This window comes from Heteronotia binoei, chromosome 12 (genome assembly GCF_032191835.1).
Source record: "Heteronotia binoei isolate CCM8104 ecotype False Entrance Well chromosome 12, APGP_CSIRO_Hbin_v1, whole genome shotgun sequence".
Taxonomy (NCBI): Eukaryota; Metazoa; Chordata; class Lepidosauria; order Squamata; family Gekkonidae; genus Heteronotia; species Heteronotia binoei.
This window is the reverse complement of record NC_083234.1, coordinates 10,559,451-10,583,468: the sequence shown is the minus strand read 5'-3', so window position 1 is coordinate 10,583,468 and position 24,018 is coordinate 10,559,451. Positions and strand designations below refer to the sequence as shown.

Here is a 24,018-nt window from a genome sequence, read left to right as displayed (position 1 = left end):
TGGCATCTAATTTAATAGTGCAGGCAGCTCCTTTTGGACTCTGATCGTAACTGTCATTTGGGTCCCCATCTTTAGATAGCAATGCATATGGCCAGGGGGTCGTTTGGTACAAAAATAGGTGGTGGAGCTCATTCGCATAACTCATCAGCATATGCCCCCACCCCCAACCAAAAGCAACCCAATGCAAGAAAGGAGAGCCAGACAGCCCAAGCAGGCCTCGCTTGCCTGGGGCTCTCCTGGGCCGCCCCTCCAGTCAAAAGGCCACCAAGCTCCCCGCTGCCCAAAATCACAGAAGAAGTGGAGAAAGGGTGGTGCAGGCTTCTCCAGGGGTTAATGAGGGCTGCTGGGGGTGTGGCAAGGCCCTGGTGTCTGGCTGGCTTCCTCTCTCCTAATCCAGGGATTGTTATGCAGCTGCACCTACTGTTCAATGGACAAGGTAGGTGGGGATAGGGTTGCCAATCCCCAGTTGGGGGCAGGAGATCCCCCGGTTTGGAGGCCCTCCCCCCGCTTCAGGGTCGTCAGAAAGCGGGGGGAGGGGAGGGAAATGTCTGCTGGGAACTCTGTTATTCCCTATGGAGATTTATTCCCATAGGAAATCATGGCGAATTGATCCACAGGTATCTGGGGCTCTGGGGGGGCTGTTTTTTGGGGTAGATGCACCAAATTTTCAGTATAGCATCTAGGGCCTCTCCCCAAAATACTCCCCAAGTTTCAAAAAGATTGGACCAGGGGGTCCAATTTTATGAGCCCCAAAAGAAGGTGCCCCTATCCTTCATTATTTCCTATGGAAGGAAGGCATTGAAAAGGTGTGCCGTCCCTTTAAATGTGATGGCCAGAACTCCTTTTGGAGTTCGATTATGCTTGTTAGCCTTGATCTTGGCTCCACCCCTAATGTCTCCTGGCTCCACCCCCAAAGTCCCCAGATATTTCTTGAATTGGACTTGGCAACCCTAGGTGGGGAGGAGGAAGGGAAACCCTCAGAAAGGCTCAGGAGCTATGCTCCTGTGACCTTCTGCAGAATCTGAGGCCTGTATACAGCACATGCAAAGCCTCAGACTTCACCCCCAAAGCCACGCCCAGATGGTGCCTCTGAGCTAATCTGGCCCAAAGACTACAAACCTGCACGTCTTCTCACACTTTTGCTCTTAAATACTCAGGCAGAGGAAGCTGCACATTGGAATCAGAAGTCCTAGAAGCAAAGGGGGGGGGGGGGATTTCCAGATCTTGGAGAGGGCAATGCAGACACCCCTCCTCATCTCCTCTCCCCCACCCAGTCAAGAAGAAAGGGACACAAATAAAGAGTTCTCAACAAACAGGGCCTGAAGATTGACTTCTGACTGGAGTCCATTCATCTGTAGCAATCCTCAGTCTCTAATTGGTAGCAAAGAGTCCACGGGGAAGGAACAGGCGGGTGGCTGGAGGGCTGGAATGATAAATCAGAGATGGAGGGGGAGGGAGTCTGTAGCAGTCTTTGTTGCTCGCCCCTCCCATGTGATGCCAACATCTTTTGCTCTCTCATAATTATTTCCCTGTATTGTTTGGAGCAGGGCTTTTTTTGGTCGCAGGAACTCATTTGCATATTAGGCCACACACACTCTGATGTAGCCAGTCCTCCAAGAGGTTACAGGGCTGTTATTACAGGGCCTACTGTAAGCTCCAGGAGGACTGGCTACATCAGGGAGTGTGGCCTAATATGCAAAGGAGTTCCTGTTACAAAAAAAGCCCTGTTCTTATGACAGGGGCAGTGATGCTCTGTCTTCTTGGTGCTCAAGGGGCAACAGTGGGAGGGCTTCTGGAGTTCTAGCCCCACCAGTGGACCTCCTGATGGCACCTGGGTTTTGGCCACTGTGTGACACAGAGTCATGGACTGGAGGGGTCATTGGCCTGATCCAACATGGCTTCTCTGATGTTCTTGTGGCTGGGACAGTAATGTTCTGTATTCTTGGTGCTCAGGGAGCATGAGGGTGAGGGCTTCTATTGTCCTTTCCCCACTGGTGGACCTCCTGATGGCACCTGGGTTTTGGCCACTGTGTGGCACAGAGTCTTGGACTGAAGGGGCCATTGGCCTGATCCAACATGGCTTCTCTGATGTTCTTGTGGCTGGAACAGTAATGTTCTGTATTCTTGGTGCTCAGGGAGCATGAGTGTGAGGGCTTCTATTGTCCTTTCCCCACTGGTGGACCTCCTGATGGCACCTGGGTTTTGGCCACTGTGTTGCACAGAGTCTTGGACTGAAGGGGCCGTTGGCCTGATCCAACATGGCTTCTCTGATGTTCTTGTGGCTGGGACAGTAATGTTCTGTATTCTTGGTGCTCAGGGAGCATGAGTGTAAGGGCTTCTATTGTCCTTTCCCCACTGGTGGACTTCCTGATGGCACCTGGGTTTTGGCCACTGTGTTGCACAGAGTCTTGGACTGAAGGGGCCATTGGCCTGATCCAACATGGCTTCTCTGATGTTCTTGTGGCTGGGACAGTAATGTTCTGTATTCTTGGTGCTCAGGGGGCATGAGTGTGAGGGCTTCTATTGTCCTTTCCCCACTGGGCGACCTCCTGATGGCACCTGGGTTTTGGCAAAGTCCCTGGTGTCTTTTTGAAGGCGCAGGAGCCTTGCCAGAAAAGAAAGCAGGCAATAAGGTGGACTCAGGCACCAGCTGCGCATTTCAGATCCACCAAGGGCACAAAAGTATTTTGCCTGCTAACAAAAACAGGAGCCAAGTCCAGTGGAAGAAGCTGAGCAATGGGCAGTAATAAAGCACTCCTGATGGAGCCCAAACCCTTTCGAATTGCCTCCCACAGTTACGAAATGGCTGCAAAGAATGGAGGGCAGCCAAAGGATACCCCTTTCCCATAATCTGTATGGCCAGGGCTTTTTTTGTAGCAGGATCTCCTTTGCGTATTAGGCCACACCTCTCTGATGTAGCCAATCCTCCAAGAGCTTACAGGGCTCTTAGTGCAGGGCCTACTGTCAGCGCCAGGAGGATTGGCTACATCAGAGGGGTGTGGCCTAATATGCAAAGGAGCTCCTGCTACAAAAGAAAACTCTGTATTTGGCAGAGCAGAGATGGGCTGGAAGGGGAAAGGGAGCCGCATGAAGGCAGGAGGCAGGGACAGGCCAAAGCATTTTGCCTCCCCTGCTGGCTGTTGCATCCACGGTGCCCTCTGCAAAAGTAGACCATGGCTTTTTTTGTAGCAGGACCTCCTTTGCATGTTAGGCTACACCCTCCTGAGGTAGCCAATCCTCGAGGAGAAGAAGAAGAAAAATTGCAGATTTATACCCTGCCCTTCTCTCTGAATCAGAGACTCAGAGCGGCTTACAATCTCCTTTATCTTCTCCCCCCACAACAGACACCCTGTGAGGCGGGTGGGGCTGGAGAGGGCTCTCCCAGCAGCTGCCCTTTCAAGGACAACCTCTGCCAGAGCTATGGCTGACCCAAGGCCATTCCAGCAGGTGCAAGTGGAGGAGTGGGGAATCAAACTCGGTTCTCCCAGATAAGAGTCCACGCACTTCGCCACCACACCAAACTGGTTCTCCTAGTTTACAGTAGGCCCTGTAAGAAGAGCTCTGTAAGCTTGTGGAGGATTGGCTACATCATGGGGGTGTGGCTTAATAGGCAAAGGAGGTCCTGCTACAAAAAAAAGTCCTGAAGCAGACAGACCTTTGGGTCAGTGCACCAATGGCTTTTAACAGGTTTAAACATTTCAGGGAAGTGAAGTGGTTTAGTAGTCATTGACTCTTCCTAGGGAAAACTGGAAGTTCTAACTCCATAACAGGAGCTCTGCCAAAGAATCTCCTGCATCAGCACTGCCTCCTTGCTTGTTTTGATAGATAGATAGATAGATAGATAGATAGATAGATAGATAGATAGATAGATAGATAGATAGATAGATAGATAGATAGATAGATAGATAGATAGATAGATAGATGATAGACAGACAGACAGACACATGAATGATAGAGAGAGATGACAGACAGATAAATGATGGATGGATGAATAGACGACAGACAGACAGACAGATAGATGATAGATAGATAGATAGATAGATAGATAGATAGATAGATAGATAGATAGATAGATGATAGATAGATAGATAGATAGATAGATAGATAGATAGATAGATAGATGATAGATAGATAGATAGATAGATAGATAGATAGATAGATAGATAGATAGATAGATAGATAGATAGATGATAGATAGATAGATAGATAGATAGATAGATAGATAGATAGATAGATAGATAGATAGATGGATGGATGGATAGATAGATAGATAGATAGATAGATAGATGGATAGATAGATAGATAGATGATAGATAGATAGATAGATAGATAGATGGATAGATGGATAGATAGATAGATAGATGATAGATAGATAGACAGACAGACAGACAGACAGACAGACAGATAGATAGATAGATAGATAGATAGATAGATAGATAGACAGACAGACAGACAGACAGACAGACAGACAGACAGACAGACAGACAGATAGATAGATAGATAGATAGATAGATAGATAGATAGATAGATAGATAGATAGATAGATAGATAGATAGATAGATGATATACAGACAGACAGACAGATGGTAGATGATAGAGAGAGATGACAGACAGACAGACAGATAAAATGATGGATGACAGATGACAAATAAATAGACAAACAGATGGATGGATGGATAACAGAGGATAGATAGATGACAGACAGATGACAGACAAACAGATATTTTTAAAAAAACAAATCTTCTTTATGCATCTAATGCCAGCATGTCAAGCAAAAGGACGGCTTCCTTGTGTACTCTTGCACATGCTGGTTTTCTATCTGAGACAAGCAAATTGCCAATATTTCATTTCTTTCTATATCCCTTTACCTTTGCGCCAATGATTTCAGTTCTCTGCTTTTGGTTCTGTAGATTCATTTGTTGTGGGTACCCCATTGAACGGGGGGAGGGGGGAAAGAGGTTATATGCAACATTTGCAGTATTTATGCACACCCTGTATGTCATTTGTGTATGGACTGTGCATATAATGTTGATTTATTGATGCACAAATCACGTTGACAAATGTGTCTGTTAAAAGGAGAAAAATGGTGCAAGGCAAGAAAAAATGGCATGTGAAAATAACGAATTCCAGTTCCAACTGGAAGAAGGGAGACGTGAAATCTTGATGGGGGAACGTTGGAGTCCAAACAGAACCGCTGAGCAATTTGAAACCGTCCCGATTTTCTGTGCAGACAGAGACTTTAAAGGGGCGGGGGAGAGATTGAAACATGAGATTCCCCTTTCCGGCACTTGTCATCCCAGCAAAAGATGCCTCCTGTGTTTCTTATGATTGTGCTTTTGAGTCCCAGCAGCCAACTCCGCGGGGTTGTTGTGAGCGCTAATGTACCGAAGCCTGTCGATCCTTTTCCTCTTTGGAGTGGAGCTTAAGCGGATGATGCGTGGCAGGCAGCTGTTCAGATTCTCAACGGGATGTGGGGGGGGGGCGGTTTTGCAATTCATTTTAAACACTTTTTATCTCTTCTCCACTGTCGTTCTTTATTTTCTTCCACGCTCCATCTCCCCCATGGCCCCCCCACCGCCACTTCTCCTTCTGCCATTTCTAACCTCCCTCCCTCCCTTCTACTGATCTCTCCATCGTCGTATCTCGTGGCCCCTCTGGGTGCTTCACTGCTCTCTCCATCTGTCACCACCTGTCTGTCTCTGGGCACTGTCCCCATGCTCATGCCTTTGTGGATGTGTGTTGCGTGTGGCCCTCTCTTCTCCTCCCCCGACACCTCCCCACCCCTGTGTCTCTCACCCGATGGCGCCTCCCCACACCATCACCCTTCCCTTCCCTTCCACACCTCCATGCTTTCCTGCTCTCTCAGCTCCAGAACTCGGGCAACAGCAAGGACTCCGACGTCCAATACGCAGAGTTGGACACCTCCGCTCTGGCGACGTCACCCAGCCCCAGGACTTCCATCCCTGCTGGCGGAGACCTTGTCGAGTATGCAACCATCCAGGCTAACTTATGCTAGCGCATGACACTGTAGGCCTTTCCCCCCCTCCGATTCTGGCCTCAAGGTACACAAAACGGCACTTTCTTCCCTGCCCCCCCCCCTTTGGATCCCGCTGCTCCTCCCCAGCATTGTCTGTCTCCCCCACTTTTGTGGAAATGGCTTCTCTCCCCTTTGCATCCCAGCTCTCTCCTCCCGCCCCTCCTTCTCTCTGCCACGGGTGTGCATGTCCGATGTAATGGATGGTTCGTCCCCCTGACGTTGCCTGTTCAAAGAGAGCAAGAACTGGAAAGTGGTTTTGTCTTGTGTCTTCTGCATGGAGCATGGACTGCCTTCCCCTTTGGTTTTTTGTACAGTGGGGGAGAGGAGACAGCTGGGTGGAGGGCTATTGGGGGAAAGGCAGGGATGCCAGCCTCCAGGTAGAACCTGGAGATCCCCTGGAATTACACCTCCAGGCAACATATATCATTTCCTCTGGAGGAAATGGATGCTTTGGAAGGTGAACTCTTTGGCATTGGACCCCACTGAAGTCCTTGTCTTCCCCAAGCTCCATTCCCTTCAGGCATTCCCCAAACTGGAGCTGGCAACTCTACCCCCTTCTCCCTAACCCTGCGCTGGTAGCCAGGAGAGATCTGACATCCCTGGAGAGCCAGTTTGGTGTAGTGGTTAAGTGTGCGGATTCTTATCTGGGAGAACCAGGTTTGATTCCCCACTCCTCCACTTGCAGCTGTTGGAATGGCCTTGGGTCAGCCGTAGCTCTCGCAGAGTTGTCCTTGAAAGGGCAGTTTCTGGGAGAGGTTTCTCAGCCCCTCCCAACTCACAGGGTGTCTGTTGTGGGGGAGGAAGATATAGGAGATTGTAAGCTGCTCTGAGACTCTGATTCAGAGAGAAGGGCGGAGTATAAATCTACAGTCTTCTTCTTCTTCTGGGGTTTTCCTCCTTTGCGAAGCCCCAAAGAAAGACCGATTTGAAGCCTTCCGAAGGCAAGCAAGCAAGGCAGAGAAGCGGAAGAAAGGGTCTGGCTTGCAGTACAAAAGGCAAAGCCGTCCTGCCTGTCCCAAGCGAAACGGTGATGATGAAAGGAGCCGACAAGGAGAGCTCAACCTTGGTGAAATCACAGCAGGCCTTTGGCCCGAGCTGCCCTCCTCTCTCGACCTTTCTGACAGCTTCAGGGCTCTGGACGGAGCCAAAGGAACTGCCAGGAAGATGGGTCAGGAGGATGTTATGAAAAATGTAAAAGAAAGGGGGGGAAGAGAGAGGTCAAAGGGAATCCAGCCCAAAGGGTCAGTCAAAAGACAGCGGAGGTTCATACACGACAAATACTTGTTAGTGGGAGGGTCAGACTGGGACTAGGGGGGGGGGGTCATGACCAGACAAGAATGCAAGGAAAAATTAAGGAAAAACACAGCCAGTGCTGGGCTGGTGGTTCAAGGAATTTCCTTGCCCCGACCAAGGCATGCCCTGCCCTCTTTGCAGCACAGAGCTCAGGAGACTGTGCCCAGCACTTCCACAGTTGCCAGCATCAGGGAGGGAGTCAAGCCCCAGAGATGCATTGATGATCACTTCATTGAATTACCCAAAGCAGGGTTGCTTGGACAGAGAGCCGGTCCTTATGCCCTGGGAGTTTGGCCCTTTACGGGGGTTTTCATGGGCCAGATGCAGAAGAAGCTCCATGCTGCATTCAAGACATTATAAGAAGCTAGGGCTGCCAGCCTCCAGCTGGGGCCTGGGGCTGTCCTAGAAACTGGGCTTTTTTTGTAGCAGGAACTCCTTTGCATATTAGGCCACACACCCCTGTTGTAGCCAATCCTCCAAGAGCTTACAGTAGGCCCTGTAAGGAATTCTAGCAGGACCTCCTTTGCATATTTGGCCACACACCCCTGTTGTAGCCAATCCTCCAAGAGCTTACAGTAGGCCCTGTAATAACACTCCTGTAAACTCTTGGAAGATTGGCTACATCATGGGGTGTGGCCTAATATGCAAAGGAGTTCCTGCTACAAAGAAAGCCCTACAAATTACAATTTCTCTCCAGCCTACAGAGATCTGTTCCCCTAGAGGAAACAGAAGCTTTAGAGGAAGGACTCTATGCAGCACATATTATTCTCTGCTGAGCGCCTTTCCTTCCCCAACCTCCCCCCCGCCCAGGCAGCACTCCCAGATCGCCAGGAATTTCTCAGCCCAGAGATGGTGACCCAACCAGAAGCTGGGACCTCTGCCACCTCCTTGTTGCCTTTTGGGTCACCAACCTCCAGACGGTAGCTGGAGATCTCCCGCTATTACGTCTGATCTCTAGGCAAGAGAGATCAGTTTACTCTTGGGATTAGCGGGTATCATTAGTTCAGTGCCCACTAATTAGCTGAGTGCTTAAATGAAGCTTCAAACACAGGAGCGTCACTTACGCAGGTTACTCAGTTTACAGAGCTACACAGAGCCACCTTGCAAGTTTTAAAAGAGAAAATACTCTCTTTGAGAAGTACAATTTGGATAGGAAAGAGGAGAGACAGGATTACTAACCTAGTAGCTGAGAATGGAGTCAGATGGCAAGAGGGCCATCTGCTTCATAGTACCAGGAGCAGACGGCACGTTGTCTCTCCTGGTGTGTGCAGAGAGAAGAGCATCAGCATCATACGAGAGATGCAGGAAGGCAGGAAGGGCCACACAGAATAAACATCACATGTTTGAGAGCCACAACACATGGACATCAGATGTTTAAGGGAAGGAAGGAAGGGCCACACAGAATAGACATCACATGTTTGAGAGCCACAACACTTGAACATCAGATGTTTAAAGGAAGGAAGGAAGGAAGGGCCACACAGAATAAACATCACATGTTTGAGAGCCACAACATTTGAACATCAGATGTTTAAGGGAAGGAAGGAAGGGCCACACAGAATAAACATCACATGTTTGAGAGCCACAACACATGGACATCAGATGTTTAAGGGAAGGAAGGGCCACACAGAATAAACATCACATGTTTGAGAGCCACAACACATGAATATCAGATGTTTAAGGGAAGGAAGGAAGGGCCACACAGAATAGACATCACATGTTTGAGAGCCACAACATTTGAACATCAGATGTTTAAGGGAAGGAAGGAAGGGCCACACAGAATAGACATCACATGTCTGAGAGCCACAACACATGAATATCAGATGTTTAAGGGAAGGAAGGAAGGGCCACACAGAATAGACATCACATGTTTGAGAGCCACAACAGTTGAACATCAGATGTTTAAGGGAAGGAAGGAAGGAAGGAAGGGCCACACAGAATAGACATCACATGTTTGAGAGCCACAACACTTGAACATCAGATGTTTAAGGGAAGGAAGGAAGGAAGGAAGGGCCACACAGAATAGACATCACATGTTTGAGAGCCACAACATTTGAACATCAGATGTTTAAGGGAAGGAAGGAAGGAAGGAAGGAAGGAAGGAAGGAAGGAAGGAAGGAAGGAAGGAAGGAAGGAAGGAAGGAAGGAAGGAAGGAAGGAAGGGCCACACAGAATAGACATCACATGTTTGAGAGCCACAACACTTGAACATCAGATGTTTAAGAGAAGGAAGGAAGGAAGGAAGGAAGGAAGGAAGGAAGGAAGGAAGGAAGGAAGGAAGGGCCACACAGAATAAACATCACATGTTTGAGAGCAACAACACATGGACATCAGATGTTTAAGGGAAGGAAGGAAGGGCCACACAGAATAGACATCACATGTTTGAGAGCCACAACATTTGAACATCAGATGTTTAAGGGAAGGAAGGAAGGGCCACACAGAATAAACATCACATGTTTGAGAGCCACAACACATGAATATCAGATATTTAAGGGAAGGAAGGAAGGGCCACACAGAATAGACATCACATGTTTGAGAGCCACAACATTTGAACATCAGATGTTTAAGGGAAGGAAGGAAGGGCCACACAGAATAAACATCACATGTTTGAGAGCCACAACACTTGAACATCAGATGTTTAAAGGAAAGAAGGGCCACACAGAATAAACATCACATGTTTGAGAGCCACAACACATGAACATCAGATGTTTAAGGGAAGGAAGGGCCACACAAAATAGACATCACATGTTTGAGAGCCACAACACTTGAACATCAGATGTTTAAAGGAAGGGCCACACAGAATAAACATCCCATGTTTGAGAGCCACAACATATGAACATCAGATGTTTAAGGGAAGGAAGGAAGGAAGGAAGGAAGGAAGGAAGGAAGGAAGGAAGGAAGGAAGGAAGGAAGGAAGGAAGGAAGGGAGGGAGGGAGGGAGGGAGGGAGGAAGGAAGGAAGGGAGGAAGGAAGGAAGGAAGGAAGGAAGGAAGGAAGGAAGGAAGGAAGGAAGGAAGGAAGGAAGGAAGAAGGAAGGAAGGAAGGAAGGAAGGAAGGAAGGAAGGAAGGAAGGAAGGAAGGAAGGAAGGAAGGAAGGAAGGAAGGAAGGAAGGAAGGAAGGAAGGAAGGAAGGAAGGAAGGAAGGAAGCCTTGCCCAGTTCCACAGGGTCTGCAAGACCACTCTTTTTCAGCTGGCCTTTACTTAAGAAGGAATTTACTGTAGAAGGAATATCATCACCACCGAAAAACTGTAAGCTGCGTAATATCAAGATTTTAGCACCACATCAACTTAGATGGTTTTAATGTATGATCTATAATATTTGATTTATAATGTATGATTTATAATATGTAGGTATGATCTATAATATGCATTGTTTTAATTCTTGAAGTTTTTATGTCGTGAGCCACCCTGAGCCTGCTTCGGCTGGGAGGGCGGGATAGAAATATTATTAAATATTATTATTATTATTATTATTATTATTATTATTATTATTATTATTATTATGAAGGAAGGAAGGAAGGAAGGAAGGAAGGAAGGAAGGAAGGAAGGAAGGAAGGAAGGAAGGAAGGAAGGAAGGAAGTTCCCTGAGAAAGCAATCTAAACCTCAAAGGATAGTGGCAGAAGAGTAAACACAGGAAGAAGAGGCCAGTATGGCTGTCTATCTACTCTACTGCCACAGGGGGCAGCACCTTCACTTCTAACATTTCCCTGGAGAAAATGGCCACTTTGGAAGGTGTGCTCAATTGCCTTGTCCTCCATTGGAGCCCCCCTCCCCAAGCCCCACCCTCCACAGGTTCCATTCCAAAAATCTCCAGGTATTTCCTAACCAGGAGCTGGCAACCCTAATTATCATTGGAAGGAAGTTCCCATATATTGGTGCCCAGTTTTACAAACAGTACACCTGAAGTTGGTGAGCCAAAAGCATTCAAGGGGGGGTGGGGAGCTGGGGGGAGGGGGTTCTGTGCCTTGTGATGGAGGGTCTAGTTTCCGCTTTCCATTTGCCTGGGTGTGTGGGGGGGGGCACAGTCCCATGCTGGATAATTTTATTTCTCCCCAAGTTTGGGGAAAGCCTTCATTCCCTTAACGTGAATTGACATGCAGATCTCGGGCTTTGCACGCAAGGGAGGCTTTTACAGCATCCCCAATTTGCCAAGGCTGTGAAGTCGGGGAACGACAGGACATAAAACCCTGAGCTCGCTTCGTCAGCGAGACAGCCAAGCAGCGATGCCTCAGGAGGGAATGAGAAACAAGCTCATAAAGGTGGATGGAGTTTTGTCCATTAAGAGCTGAGACCAGGATTCCACCCAGAGTCGGCCTCCTCCCCCTAAACAGACTCATCCGCAGCCAGCCCTCCCGCTTCCCCGACCCCCTTTTCAAGCAAATTTATCCTGGCAAAGGGCCAGAGAGCTGACGGGTGACCAGGGCTGGCCCTGTCACTACACAAACTAGGTGATTGCCTAGGGCGCCAGCCTTCTGGGGGCACCAAATCGGGCACTCCTACATGTGACTCTGTGACATTATTAGTGTGTGGGGGGGGGGGTGCCAGACGTTAGCCTTGCCTAGGGTGCCAGATGGTGCCAGATGCAGGTGACCCCAGAGTAAGAGGGGGCTGAATCAGGAGGGGGGGTACTCCTCCCTATATTCCACCCTTCCTTTGGGGGAAATGATTCAGGGGGGAGTGAAAAGGAGGCAAACATGCACTCCACTTCAGACAGCCGTACCCCACAAGATCAGCCGCCCCCTTTTGAAAGAAAGCAGCCCATTCGCAGCCTCTTTAGCACCCTGCAGTGTCTCCTGCATCAAAACTGCTTTTTAAAAAAAAGGCTCAGTTTTTTTCGGCAGGAAAGGGAAGCTGCACACTTTTCTTTGCCATCAAGTCACAGCCAACTTATGGCAACCGTCTAGAGCAGGGGTAGGGGACAGTGGCTCTCCAGATGTCATTTGCCTACAGCTCCCATCAGCCCCAGCCAGCATGGCCAATGGCTGGGGCTGATGGGAGTTGTAGGCAAAAAACATCTGGAGAGCCACTGTCCCCTACCCCTGCTCTAGAGACTTCAAGGCAAGAGGTGAAAGAAGGCAGTTGGCCATTGCCTGCCTCTGCACAGCAACCCATCTTCCTTGGCGGTCCCCCATCCAACTGTTATTAAGGGCTGACCCTGCATAGCTTGACAAGATCTGATGAGGCCAGCCTGAGCCATCAAGGAAGAAGAATGAACAGAGGCGGTTGGCCGTTGCCTGCCTCTACATAGCAACCCATCTTCTTTGGCGGTCCCCCATCCAAGTGTTATTCAGGGCTGACCCTGCATAGCTTGACAAGATTTGATGAGTTCAGGTCAGCCTGGACCATCCAGGTCAAGGAAGAAGAATGAACAGAAGTGGTTGGCCGTTGCCTGCCTCTGCATAGCAACCCATCTTCTTTGGCGGTCCCCCATCCAAGTGTTATTCAGGGCTGACCCTGCATAGCTTGACAAGATCTGATGAGTTCAGGTCAGCCTGGACCATCCAGGTCAAGGAAGAAGAACGAACAGAAGTGGTTGACCATTGTCTGCCTCTGCATAGTAACCCATCTTCTTTGGCGGTCCCCCATCCAAGTGTTATTCAGGGCTGACCCTGCATAGCTTGACAAGATCTGATAAGGCCAGCCTGAGCCATCAAGGAAGAAGAATGAACAGAAGTGGTTGGCCGTTGCCTGCCTCTGCATAGTAACCCATCTTCTTTGGCGGTCCTTCATCCAAGTATTATTCAGGGCCGACCCTACATAGCTTTACAAGATTTGATGAGTTCAGGTCAGCCTGGACCATCCAGGTCAAGGAAGAAGAATGAACAGAAGTGGTTGACCATTGTCTGCCTCCCATCTTCTTTGGCAGTCCCCCATCCAAGTGTTATTCAGGGCCGACCCTGCATAGCTTGACAAGATTTGATGAGTTCAGGTCAGCCTGGACCATGCGGGTCAAGGAAGAAGAATGGTTGGCCATTTCTCACCTCTTCATAGCAACCCTGGTCTTCCTTGGTGGTCCCCCATCCAAGTTCCGAGGAAGGCTGACCTTCCTTAGCTTCTGAGATGAGGAGAGGAGGCCAGCCTGGCTCATCCAGGTCAGGGCAGCCCCATCCTAGCCAGACAATAGGCTGATGTCACTGAAAGTGAAGACAGACAGAGCCGTCCCTGCCCCTAGGAAAACTAGGCAATTGCCTAGGGCGCCGACCTTCTCAGGGCACAAAATTGAATGCCCCATGTGACTTGTTGATGTAATAAGTTCGGGGGGGGGGGGGGTGCCAGAAGTTAGCCTTGCCTAGGGTGCCGAACAGTCTAGGGCCAGCCCCGAAGACAGCAAATCCACACACGTTAGAGACACAAAGGCCGATAACAGTTTGGGAAGAAACGGAAACACCTCAGAAACCAGCTTGAAAAACCCATCCAAACGAGCACATCTGCCAGCCATCCGCATCCCACATTCACCCCGTCCTCTGGCATCCCCAGAGCAGCTCAAAAGGCTACCACGTTCAAAATGGTAGCGAATTTGTGAGCCACACTCCAGTCGCCTCATTAGCATCTGGACCCGGAAGCACGGAAGCGAGGTGCCTTGGTGGTGTGAACCTGCCAAGCCACCCCAAGCTGCTCCTGGCTTTAAAAAAAAGATATTGCCTTCAAGCGCATAGGTGCATTGGGGGAGGGACGGTGGCTCAGTGGGTAGAGCATCTGCTTGGCAAGCAGAAAGTCCCAGGTTCAATTCCCAGCAACTCCAACTAAAAAGGGCCCAAGCAAGTAGGTGTGAAAAAACTCAGCTTGAGACATTGGAGAGCCATGAATGGGGCTGTGGCTCAGTGGTAGAGCATCTGCTTGGTAAGCAGAAGGTCCCAGGTTCAATCCCCAGCATCTCCAACTAAAAAGGGCCCAGGCAAGTAGGCGTGAAAAACCTCAGCTTGAGACTGTGGAGAGCCATGAATGGGGCTGTGGCTCAGTGGTAGAGCATCTGCTTGGTGAGCAGAAGGTCCCAGGTTCAATCCCCGGCATCTCCAACTAAAAAGGATCCAGGCAAGTAGGCATGAAAAACCTCAGCTTGAGACCCTGGAGAGCTGCTGCCAGTTGGGGAGGGGCTGTGGCTCAGTGGTAGAGCATCTGCTTGGTAAGCAGAAGGTCCCAGGTTCAATCCCCGGCATCTCCAACTAAAAAGGGCCCAGGCAGGTAGGCATGAAAAACCTCAGCTTGGGACCCTGGAGAGCCATGAATGGGGCTGTGGCTCAGTGGTAGAGTATCTGCTTGGTAAGCAGAAGGTCCCAGGTTTAATCCCCAGCATCTCCAACTAAAAAGGGCCCAGGCAGGTAGGCATGAAAAACCTCAGCTTGGGACCCTGGAGAGCCATGAATGGGGCTGTGGCTCAGTGGTAGAGTATCTGCTTGGTAAGCAGAAGGTCCCAGGTTCAATTCCTGGCATCTCCAACTAAAAAGGATCCAGGCAAGTAGGCGTGAAAAACCTCAGCTTGAGACCCTGGAGAGCCGCTGCCAGTCTTAGACAATACTGACTTTGATGGACTGAGGGTCTGATTCAGTATAAGGCAGCTTCATATGTTGATATGTTCATATGCATGTGTGTATGAGCACACATGTACATGACCAAAAAATGAATGGCGGCGGGGGGAAGAAGCCCCAACCAAGCTACACGGGATGGTACGCAACAGCTGCCTGATTGCACCCAGTTGCCCCGCAGACAGGATGGGAACAGGGGAGCATTTGGACGCTTTGGGATGCTTCTTTTTGAGCCAACCCAATTTGGGATGCCTCCCATCCACCCCAAACTGGCTGACTGTTATCAGCCACAGTCCCTCTTTTTGGATCTGTATCCTTTGTCTTCTGCAGTGGCCCGGCTTTATACAAAGTCAAAGAACAGCTGTTCATGGCATTAATCCTGCAGCTAAGTTTCCAGCTTCCAAGAGGGGCTTGGGATTCTCTGTTAACGACAGCTGATTTCAAGGCTTCAGAGACCCAGGGGAAAAGGGGAACATTGCAGGGGCAAAGTTTATGGTAGGGTTGCCAATCTCCAGGTGGACTCTAGAGATCTCTGGCTATTACAGTTCATCTCAAGATAACTGTTAGTTCCACCCCCGGAGTAAATTTCAGCTACGGAGGTTGGATTCGATGGTATCATATCCACACCAAGGTCCCTTCTCTTCCCTGGTTCCTTCCCCTCAAATCTCCAGGAACTGTCCAACCTGCAATTCTGTAAAAAAGTTCAAAAAACTGATCTAATTACAAGCAGGGCAGGAGGAGAACTCTGCACAACCATAATTGAAAGCCCTGGGTTATTTCAAAGGACCCCTCAAGTTTTAATTTTACAGCTGGACATTCTAAGATATGAAAATTTGAAACATCAAAAACTTGGTCAAATTTTGAATCGATGCCACTTTACTTAAAAGGGGGAGGGGGGACAGCTGTGTAAGAGAAATTATAACAAAGCTGAGAGGTTGAGTCCATGAGTTATATTGTTTCGACGTCCTCTGATTGCATTTAAAGTCCCCATTGATCAATCAGGCAGCGGCCTTCAAAGTAATTCATCTTAATAGAATTCATTACAAGAAAGGTGCTGTTTTAGAAGGGGCATTTCCTCCCGAGAGTGGAAGGAGAATAACTTGCCCGAGACGTTGCCTGGTGGCAGGAATGGCCTGACCACTAGGCAAACCAGGCATTTACCTAGGGCGCCGGCAAGGTGGGGGGGCCGAATTAGGCCTCTCCCCCCACCCCCACCCCCTAGGCAAATCCCCGTTTGCTTCCCCAGCCTCCCTTCACAATTTTAATGCCCAGAATGGGCGGTGAAAGCAAAAGCAGCCGGGCATCACTAAAACACCGTGCTCGTCAAAGAGCGCAACGTTTTAGTGGTGCCGGCCCACTTTAGGGATGAAAGCGGCCGAGCGGTGCCTTTCCAGGCACTGCTAAAATGCTGCGCTGTTCGGAGGCTTCCAAGGAAGTAGGGGAGTATGGGGGAACCTGCTTGCGCCCCCGGGTGCGGTAGTGCCTTAGGCAGTTGCCGACCCCACCTACTCCCATGCGCCGGCCCTGTTTCTTGCAACGCTGGTCACTGGATGATGGGGAGAGATCAGCTCAGGGCTACAGGCCTCCTGTGAACCAGAGGAACGAGCCAGGTTGGGCACAGAGGTACAGGTACAACTGGATGAGCCTTTCTTTGTTCCTGTAGCTTGCTTTGTTATCCCTGCTGTGTCCATGTCCCCTAGAGCCTGTCGTAGAGAGACCAACAGTAGTAGGTGAGAATGAACCCCCCCAGCTTAGCTTCCAAGCAGACAAAATAACCTCTCTGTTTTGCGGCGTCTCACCTGCGTCCTCCGCTCAGGATGAGGATCAAGGTCTTCGTAGACGTAACGAGTGAGAGTGGACAGTAAGTTTGCTTTCCTTTTCTTTTGTATTGTCTTGGCGTGTCTGGGGGAGGGGTCTCTCGTCCAAGAAGCCCCGTAGTTAGCCTGGATACCAGGTTGAAGACCTCCTTATTTCAGACACTATGCAGCGGTTACAGGGACTTCCAAATCATCTTCTGATCTAAGTAAACCCGTGGTGTTTGAGGACCGCTTCTTGATCTTGGCGGGGAGGGCGTGGTATATATAAAAACTTATTATTATTATTATTATTATCTTCCAAATGAAACAGCATTTCCCAAATACCTTTGACAGCTGAGGCTAATGAAAACAGAAGGAAGGGTTATGTGTCTTATTCACATGTTACAAAGTCACTTCTGTCAGACAGCTCTGGGAGTTCCCCAGTGATAGCTCAGTTCATAGGCACACAGAGCTCTGATTTGGATTGGGACTGAAGCACATGGGGTGGGATTGCCTGCTTCCAGGTGGCACCCGAAGATCCAAAGAGCCAGTTTGGTGTAGTGGTTAAGTGTGCGGACTCTTATCTGGGAGAACCAGGTTTGATTCCCCACTCCTCCACTTGCACTTGCTGGAATGGCCTTGGGTCAGCCATAGCTCTTGTAGAGGTTGTCCTTGAAAGGGCAGCTGCTGTGAGAGCCCTCTCAGCCCCACCCACCTCACAGGGTGTCTGTTGTGGGGGAGGAAGGTAAAGGAGATTGTGAGCCGCTCTGAGACTCTTCGGAGTGGAGGGCGGGATATAAATCCAATATCTTCATCTACCTCACAGGGTGTCTGTTGTGGGGGAGGAAGGTAAAGGAGATTGTGAGCCCCTCTGAGACTCTTCGGAGTGGAGGGCAGGATATAAATCCAATATCTTCATCTACCTCACAGGGTGTCTGTTGTGGGGGAGGAAGGTAAAGGAGATTGTGAGCTGCTCTGAGACTCTTCAGAGTGGAGGGCGGGATATAAATCCAATATCTTCTTCTTCTCCTGCTATTATGGTAGATCTTCTGATGGCCCCTGGGTTTTGGCCACTGTGGGGCATAGAGTGTTGGACTAGATAGGCCATTGGCCTGATCAAAGATGGCTCCTCTTACATTCGTATGTCTTTACTAAGGCCAGTTCCCCCGGTGAAAAAGGATGCATTGGAAGATACTCTATGGCATTATACCTTGTTGAGTGCCCGCCCCCCCCCCCCCCAAATCCAATCCATTGTGAATGGTTCCTCATCCTCTCGGAGGGGAGTGACAAGTGGAGTGTCACGAGGATCTGTCCTGGGACCTGTTTTGTTCAACGTTTTTCTAAATGATTGAGATGGTGGAATAGAGGGAATGCTTATTAAATTTGCAGATGATACTAAATTCGGAGGGGTCGTAAATACAGTAGAAGACAGAGACAGGATACAGGGTGATCGTGACAGGCTGGAAAGCTAGGCTAAAACAAATAAAATGAATTTTTAACAGGGATAAATGAAAAGTTCTGCGTTTAGGTAGGAAAAACCAAATGCATAATTATAGGATGGAGAGAACTTGTTCTGGCGGTAGTATGTGTGAAAAGGATCTAGGGACCTTTAGAGCGATTAGACCGTTAGAGTGATTCCTCAGCGGAACAGGCTTCCTCAGGAGGTGGTGGGCTCTCCTTCCTTGGAGGTTTTTAAACAGAGGCTACATGGCCATCTGACAGCAATGAAGACCCTGTGAATTTAGGGGGAGGTGTTTGTGAGTTTCCTGCATTGTGCAGGGGGTTGGACGAGATGACCCTAGAGGTCCCTTCCAACTCTATGATTCTATGATCTTAGTGGACCATACACTGAACATGAGTCAGCAGTGTGGTGGCTAAAAGGCCAATGTGATTTTCAGCTGTATCAACAAAAGTATAGTGTCCAGATCATGTGAAGTGATGGTATTGCTTTACTCTGCTCTGGTTAGACCTCACCTAGTGTTCATTTTGGGGCACCACAGTTTAAGAAGGATTTAGACAAGTTGGAACATGTCCAGAGAAGGGCAACGAAGATGGTGAGGGGTCTGGAGACCATCCTATGAAGAAAAGTTGAAGGAGCTAGGCATGTTCAGCCTGGAGAGGAGGCTATTGAGAGGCGATATGACCACCATCTTCAAGTACATGAAGGGCTGCCATAGAGATGATGGTGTGGAGTTGTTTTCTGTTGCCCCACAAGTTTTGGCCCAAAACCAATGGGTTGAAATTAAATCGGAAGAGTTTTTGACTAAACATTAAGAACTTCCTGACAGAGCAGTTCTTTGGTGGAACAGGCTTCCTTGGGAGGTGGTGGACTCTCCTTCCTTGGAGGTTTTTAAGCAGAGGCTAGATGGCCATCTGACAGCAGTGTTGATTCTGCGAATTTAGGCAGATCGTGAGAAGGATGGCAGGAAAGGTTGAATCAGTCCTTAGTTCTTGTGGCCCCTTCTTACACACCTAGAGAAATGCTGGTTCATATGTAGTTAATTTGGTTCCTGGTGTATTGTCTGTCATGTTGCTCTTTCCCCAGGCTTTTGACTGGTCAATATTTTTAGCTGTTCATCAGGTCTGCTTCTAGCCTGAGGGCTCTTTTAGAGGTAGCGTTTTAGGCTGCAGTTTTCCTCCCTAGTTTTACAAGAGTCACTTTGGTGCAGTGGTGAAGTGTGTGGACTCTTATCTGGGAGAACCGGGTTTGATTCCCCACTCCTCCACTTATAGCTGCTGGAATGGCCTTGGGTCAGTCATAGCTATCACAGAAGTTGTCCTTGAAAAGGCAGCTGCTGTGATGGCCCTCTCAGCCCCACCTACCTCACAGGGGAGGAAGATAAACAAGATTGTGAGCCGATCTGAGACTCTTCGGAGTGGAGGGTGGGACATAAATCCAATATCTTCTTCTTCTTTTTCTATTGATAATTTTATAATGGTTGTTTTTAGGATTGCATTGTATTTGTGCATCCTTTCTGAGCTGCTTCTCTGGGGAGGTGGCATAGAAGGGGTTGGTTCCAGATTGAATTGGCAATTTTATAAGATCCTGTCTTCCTGCTACAACTCCTCACACTTGTAGCTCCTCCAGGCTCCCTGTCCCCCGAAAAGATCCGGTGGAGATCAGTCGACTGCAAAGGGAAGCTCGGAAGGGGAAATGCCCCGTTTGGCTGATAGAATATTTAGTCTGGATCCAACCCAAAGCTTCAAACTAATAACCATCTGAGCTGGGTGAAGCGATGAGATTTTCACACAACCACACGACAGATGACTCTTACACACCCCAAAGGGTTACTTTTAGGCTGGGTAAGATTAAGAACCATCTGTTCCCAGAGGAGTTCCCCCTACCGTGTCTCTGCATGAGTCCCTGTGCTGGGCATGTCTTCTGACTGGAAGGAGGTGAGACCACAGCAGGGACTTCTGACTGACTGATCCAATTCCGTTTGATTCAGAGATGCAGTAGAATTACCTGCCCTTGAAGATGCTCTCTAGGCCAGAGCAGTATAGCATACAAAGATACATGGAGCTCCTCTGCAGAGGGGACTTTGGGCTTAATAGGGATGTTAATTAGCCCTTTGCAGGCTTTTGATCATGAAGCTCCATGTAACAAGAGTGTGCATTACGTGCAATCTTCCCAATTTGCTTTTACCATTTTGGGAGAATGGGAAATGTGTATGCTCCCCAAGGGCACATCGCTTTGGTATACTTGCACAGAATCCCAGATTTCTGATGGAACGTATTTGTGCATATCAAAGGAGTTTGCTTCTGGAAAATATTCACATTGTGCTCAAACACAAATTGGCAACCACATATATATATCAGGAAGACTGCACATTGGAGTAGACCAGAAGTGGCCAAACTGTGCCTCGGGAGCCACATGTGGCTCTTTCACACATACGTGTGGCTCTTGAAGCCCCCACTGCACCATCAGCTGGCTTGGAGAAGGTATTTGAATCACTTCTCCAAGCCAAATCAGTTGGCAGCATGGAGAATGCATTTAAAGTTGCTTTCTTTCCACCTCTCCTTCCCCATCTATTTACCTTCCTTCCTTCCTTCCTTCCTTCCTTCCTTCCTTCCTTCCTTCCTTCCTTCCTTCCTTCCTTCCTTCCTTCCTTCCTTCCTTCCCTCAAAGATCTAATGTTCACATCTTGCAGCTCTCAAACATCTAACGTTTATTCTGTGTAGCTCTTACGTTCAGCAAGTTTGGCCACCCCTGGAGTAGACACAGGCAGCTGCCTGACATTGAATCAGTGGTCCATCGGACTGGGTCTCTGGGGTCTCAGGCTGAAGTCTTTCCTATCACCTACAGCCAACTTCTTTTTACTGGAGATGCCAGGGGTTGAACCTGGGACCTTCTGCATGTCAAGTAGAGGTCCTACCGTTGAGCCATGGTTTCAGTTAACAGATGAATACCCCAATGAAGCTGCCTGATACTGAATCAGGCCCTTGGTCCATCAACATCACTATTGTCTACTCATACTGGCTCTCCAGGGTCTCGAGCCAAGATCTTCCACATTGCTTAATGTTCCCTCTAAACGTCAGTGTCTTGTGGGCAAAACTTTTACTTTGTGATCTGCTGGTATTAAAGTTGTGAGCTCCTGCATAAATTATTGTGCTCTGGGGCCGTCCTTCCTGCGCTAAGCCAAAAATGTGTGAGCTGGAGGCTAAACATCTGTGAGCTAGCTCACACAAACTCAGCTTAGAGGGAAGGGGAAAGGTGGTCCCCTGTGCAAGCGCCAGTCATTTCCGACTCTGGGGTGACGTCGCATTGCGACGTTTTCACGGCAGACTTTTTACGGGGTGGCTTGCCATTGCCTTCCCCAGTCCTCTACACTTTCCCCCCAGCAAGCTGGGTACTCATTCGACCGACCTCGGAAGGATGGAAGGCTGAGTCAACCTTGAGCCAGCTACCTGAACCCAGCTTCCGCCGGGATCGAACTCGTGTTGTGAGCAGAGAATTCGGACTGCAGTACTGCAGCTTTGCCACTCTGCACCACGGGGCTCTAGCTTTGAGGGAGCTCTGCTACTATCTAGCTCTTTTAACTGGAGATGCTGGGGATTGAACCTGGGACCTTCTGCATGCCGAGCAGATGCTCTGTCACAGAGCCCCGGCCCCTCCCCTGTGCTCCAAAATCCAGTGTCTGTTGAGGGCTATTGTTAGATACATTTATTTTTAATGACATGCTAACAATCCTCTAGCGTGAAATATTGTCCTAGAAACCACATCAGCATATGTGTGTGTTAAATATAAATGTGGAAACTCAGATTGTCAGCGGGCCTCAGATCCCCTGTCATGGGAATGCAATATTTCAAGCTTTGATTTGCCTCATACAGAGAGCACAGAACATAGAGGCATAGAGTTATATGGTTGCCAGCCTCTGGGGTAGTGACTGGAGATCTTCCACTATTCCAGCTGATCTCCAGGCGACAGAGATCAGTTCCCCTGGAGAAAATGGCTGCTTTGGAAGGTGGACTTCATGGCCCTATACCCTACTGAAGTCCCTCCCCTCCCCAAATCCTGCCCATCTCAGGCTACACCCCCAACATCTCCAGGTATTTCCCAACCCAGAGCTGACAACCCTGTGGAAGAGGCCATACAGGCCATCTAGTCCAACCCCTTCCTCAGTGCAGGATCAGACTGGAACCAATGTTCCCTCTAAGCTGTAGAGTCTTGTGAGCAAAAAGTTCTGCTTTGTGAGCTGCTGGCATTAAAGTGGTGAGCTGCTGCATCAATTAGTTTGCTCAAAGGCAATTTGTCCTGAGCTGAGATTTAAAAAAGTGTTAGCTGGAGGCTAAAAGATTGTGAGTTAGCTCACACTAACTCAGCTTAGAGGGAACACTGCCTAGAACAGGAGTGGCAAAACTTGCTTGATGTAAGAGCCACACAGGACACGTCAGATGTTTGAGAGCCACAAAACAAGGAAGGAAGGAAGGAAGGAAGGAAGGAAGGAAGGAAGGAAGGAAGGAAGGAAGGAAGGAAGGAAGGAAGGAAGGAAGGCATATAGATGAGGGGGAGGGTGGAGGGAGAGTAGGTAGAAAGAAAGCAACTTTAACTTTAAATGCATTCTCCAACCTGCTGGCTGGCATGGCGAAGTGATTCAAAGAGACATATGCCTAAAGAGAGCCAGTTTGGTGTAGTGGTTAAGTACGCGGACTCTTATCTGGGAGAACCGGGTTTGAATCCCCATTCCTCCACTTGCAACTGCTGTAATGGACTTGGGTCAGCCATAGCTCTTGTAGGAGTTGTCCTTGAAAGGGCAGCTACGTAAGAGCTCTCTCAGCCCCACCTACCTCACAGGGTGTCTGTTGTGGGGGTGGAAGGTAAAGGAGATTGCGATTGCTCTGAGATTCAGAGTATAGGGCAAGATATACATCCAATATAATCTTCTTCTTCTCCAAGGTGGTGGGGACTTCAAGAGCCACACAATAAGTGTAAAAGAGCCACAGTTTGGCTACTTCTGGCCTAGAACAAAAAGCCATGGACTGATAACTCAGAGCTGTTACGACATGGGGAACTGAAGTGTCTTATGGGTAACAAGCTAGAACACGCCACAATGCTTGAACCAGATAAGTCCATCATGAACATGCTTTGGAGTTTTACATGAAGCTGAAATACAGATGTGTGAAAGAGCCAGATATACTCACATTTTGTGGGGAAGGGAGATCTTTAAGTTCCGTTAAGGATTCACAAAGAGGCAGGAGGCCTTATCGATCACATTTTTACCTCACACTTCCTCTAAGGGAGGAAGCGGGTAGGAGGATTATCCCAGAAGAATTGCTGTGTTAGGCTGTGGCAACGACCACAGGGATCTTGTGGTCCTTTAAAGACAACCAGAGTTTTCTCCCTCTGTAAGCCTTTGTTATGGACTAGAGCAGAGGTGGTCAATGGTAGCTCTCCAAATGTTTTTTGCCTACAACTCACATCAGTCCCGGTCATTGGCCATGCTGGCTGGGGCTGATGGGAGTTGTAGGCAAAAAACATCTGGAGAGCTACCGTTGGCCACCCCTGGACTAGAGCAAGGATCTCCAGCTTTTTTGAGCCATGTGGGCACCTCTGGAATTCTGACCCTTGGTGGTGGGCACAGCCACAAAATGGCTGCCACAAATGGCCGCTTTGGAGCGAGCCAACCACAACGCGGCTGCCGCCACAGCTTACCGTCAATCACACCGTGAAGACATTTGTGCTGCGGCGGCAGCTGCCGCCCAAGCAGCCTTTTTTAAAAAGAAATCTGCACAGCCAATCAAATCTCCAGTGGTCAATTAGAAGTCTTGCTGAGCAAAAAGCCCACATGGCGCTGCTGGCTTTCGGAAAACATCTGACGGCACCAGGAAAGGTACTGGCTGGCACCATGTTGGAGACACCTGGATCAGAG

The 24,018-nt window shown here is 48.9% G+C and overlaps 1 protein-coding gene across 4 annotated transcripts in view; it reads left to right on the top strand.

Annotated features, from left to right (window-relative positions):
* The window catches only part of NECTIN1 (nectin cell adhesion molecule 1), a 386,901-nt gene that overhangs the window by 351,498 nt on the left and 11,385 nt on the right, over nucleotides 1–24,018 (top strand). Inside the window, exons 9-10 of one of the 4 annotated variants that reach the window (XM_060251179.1) lie at nucleotides 5,867–5,985; nucleotides 16,669–16,713. The exons of 1 other annotated variant lie outside the window; for it this stretch is intronic. In XM_060251179.1, the coding sequence (XP_060107162.1) occupies nucleotides 5,867–5,985; nucleotides 16,669–16,713 (164 nt within the window). Of the gene's footprint in view, nucleotides 1–5,866; nucleotides 6,063–16,668; nucleotides 16,714–24,018 lie in introns of all 4 variants that reach the window. 2 more of the 4 variants (XM_060251182.1, XM_060251183.1) reach the window with 2 other exon arrangements.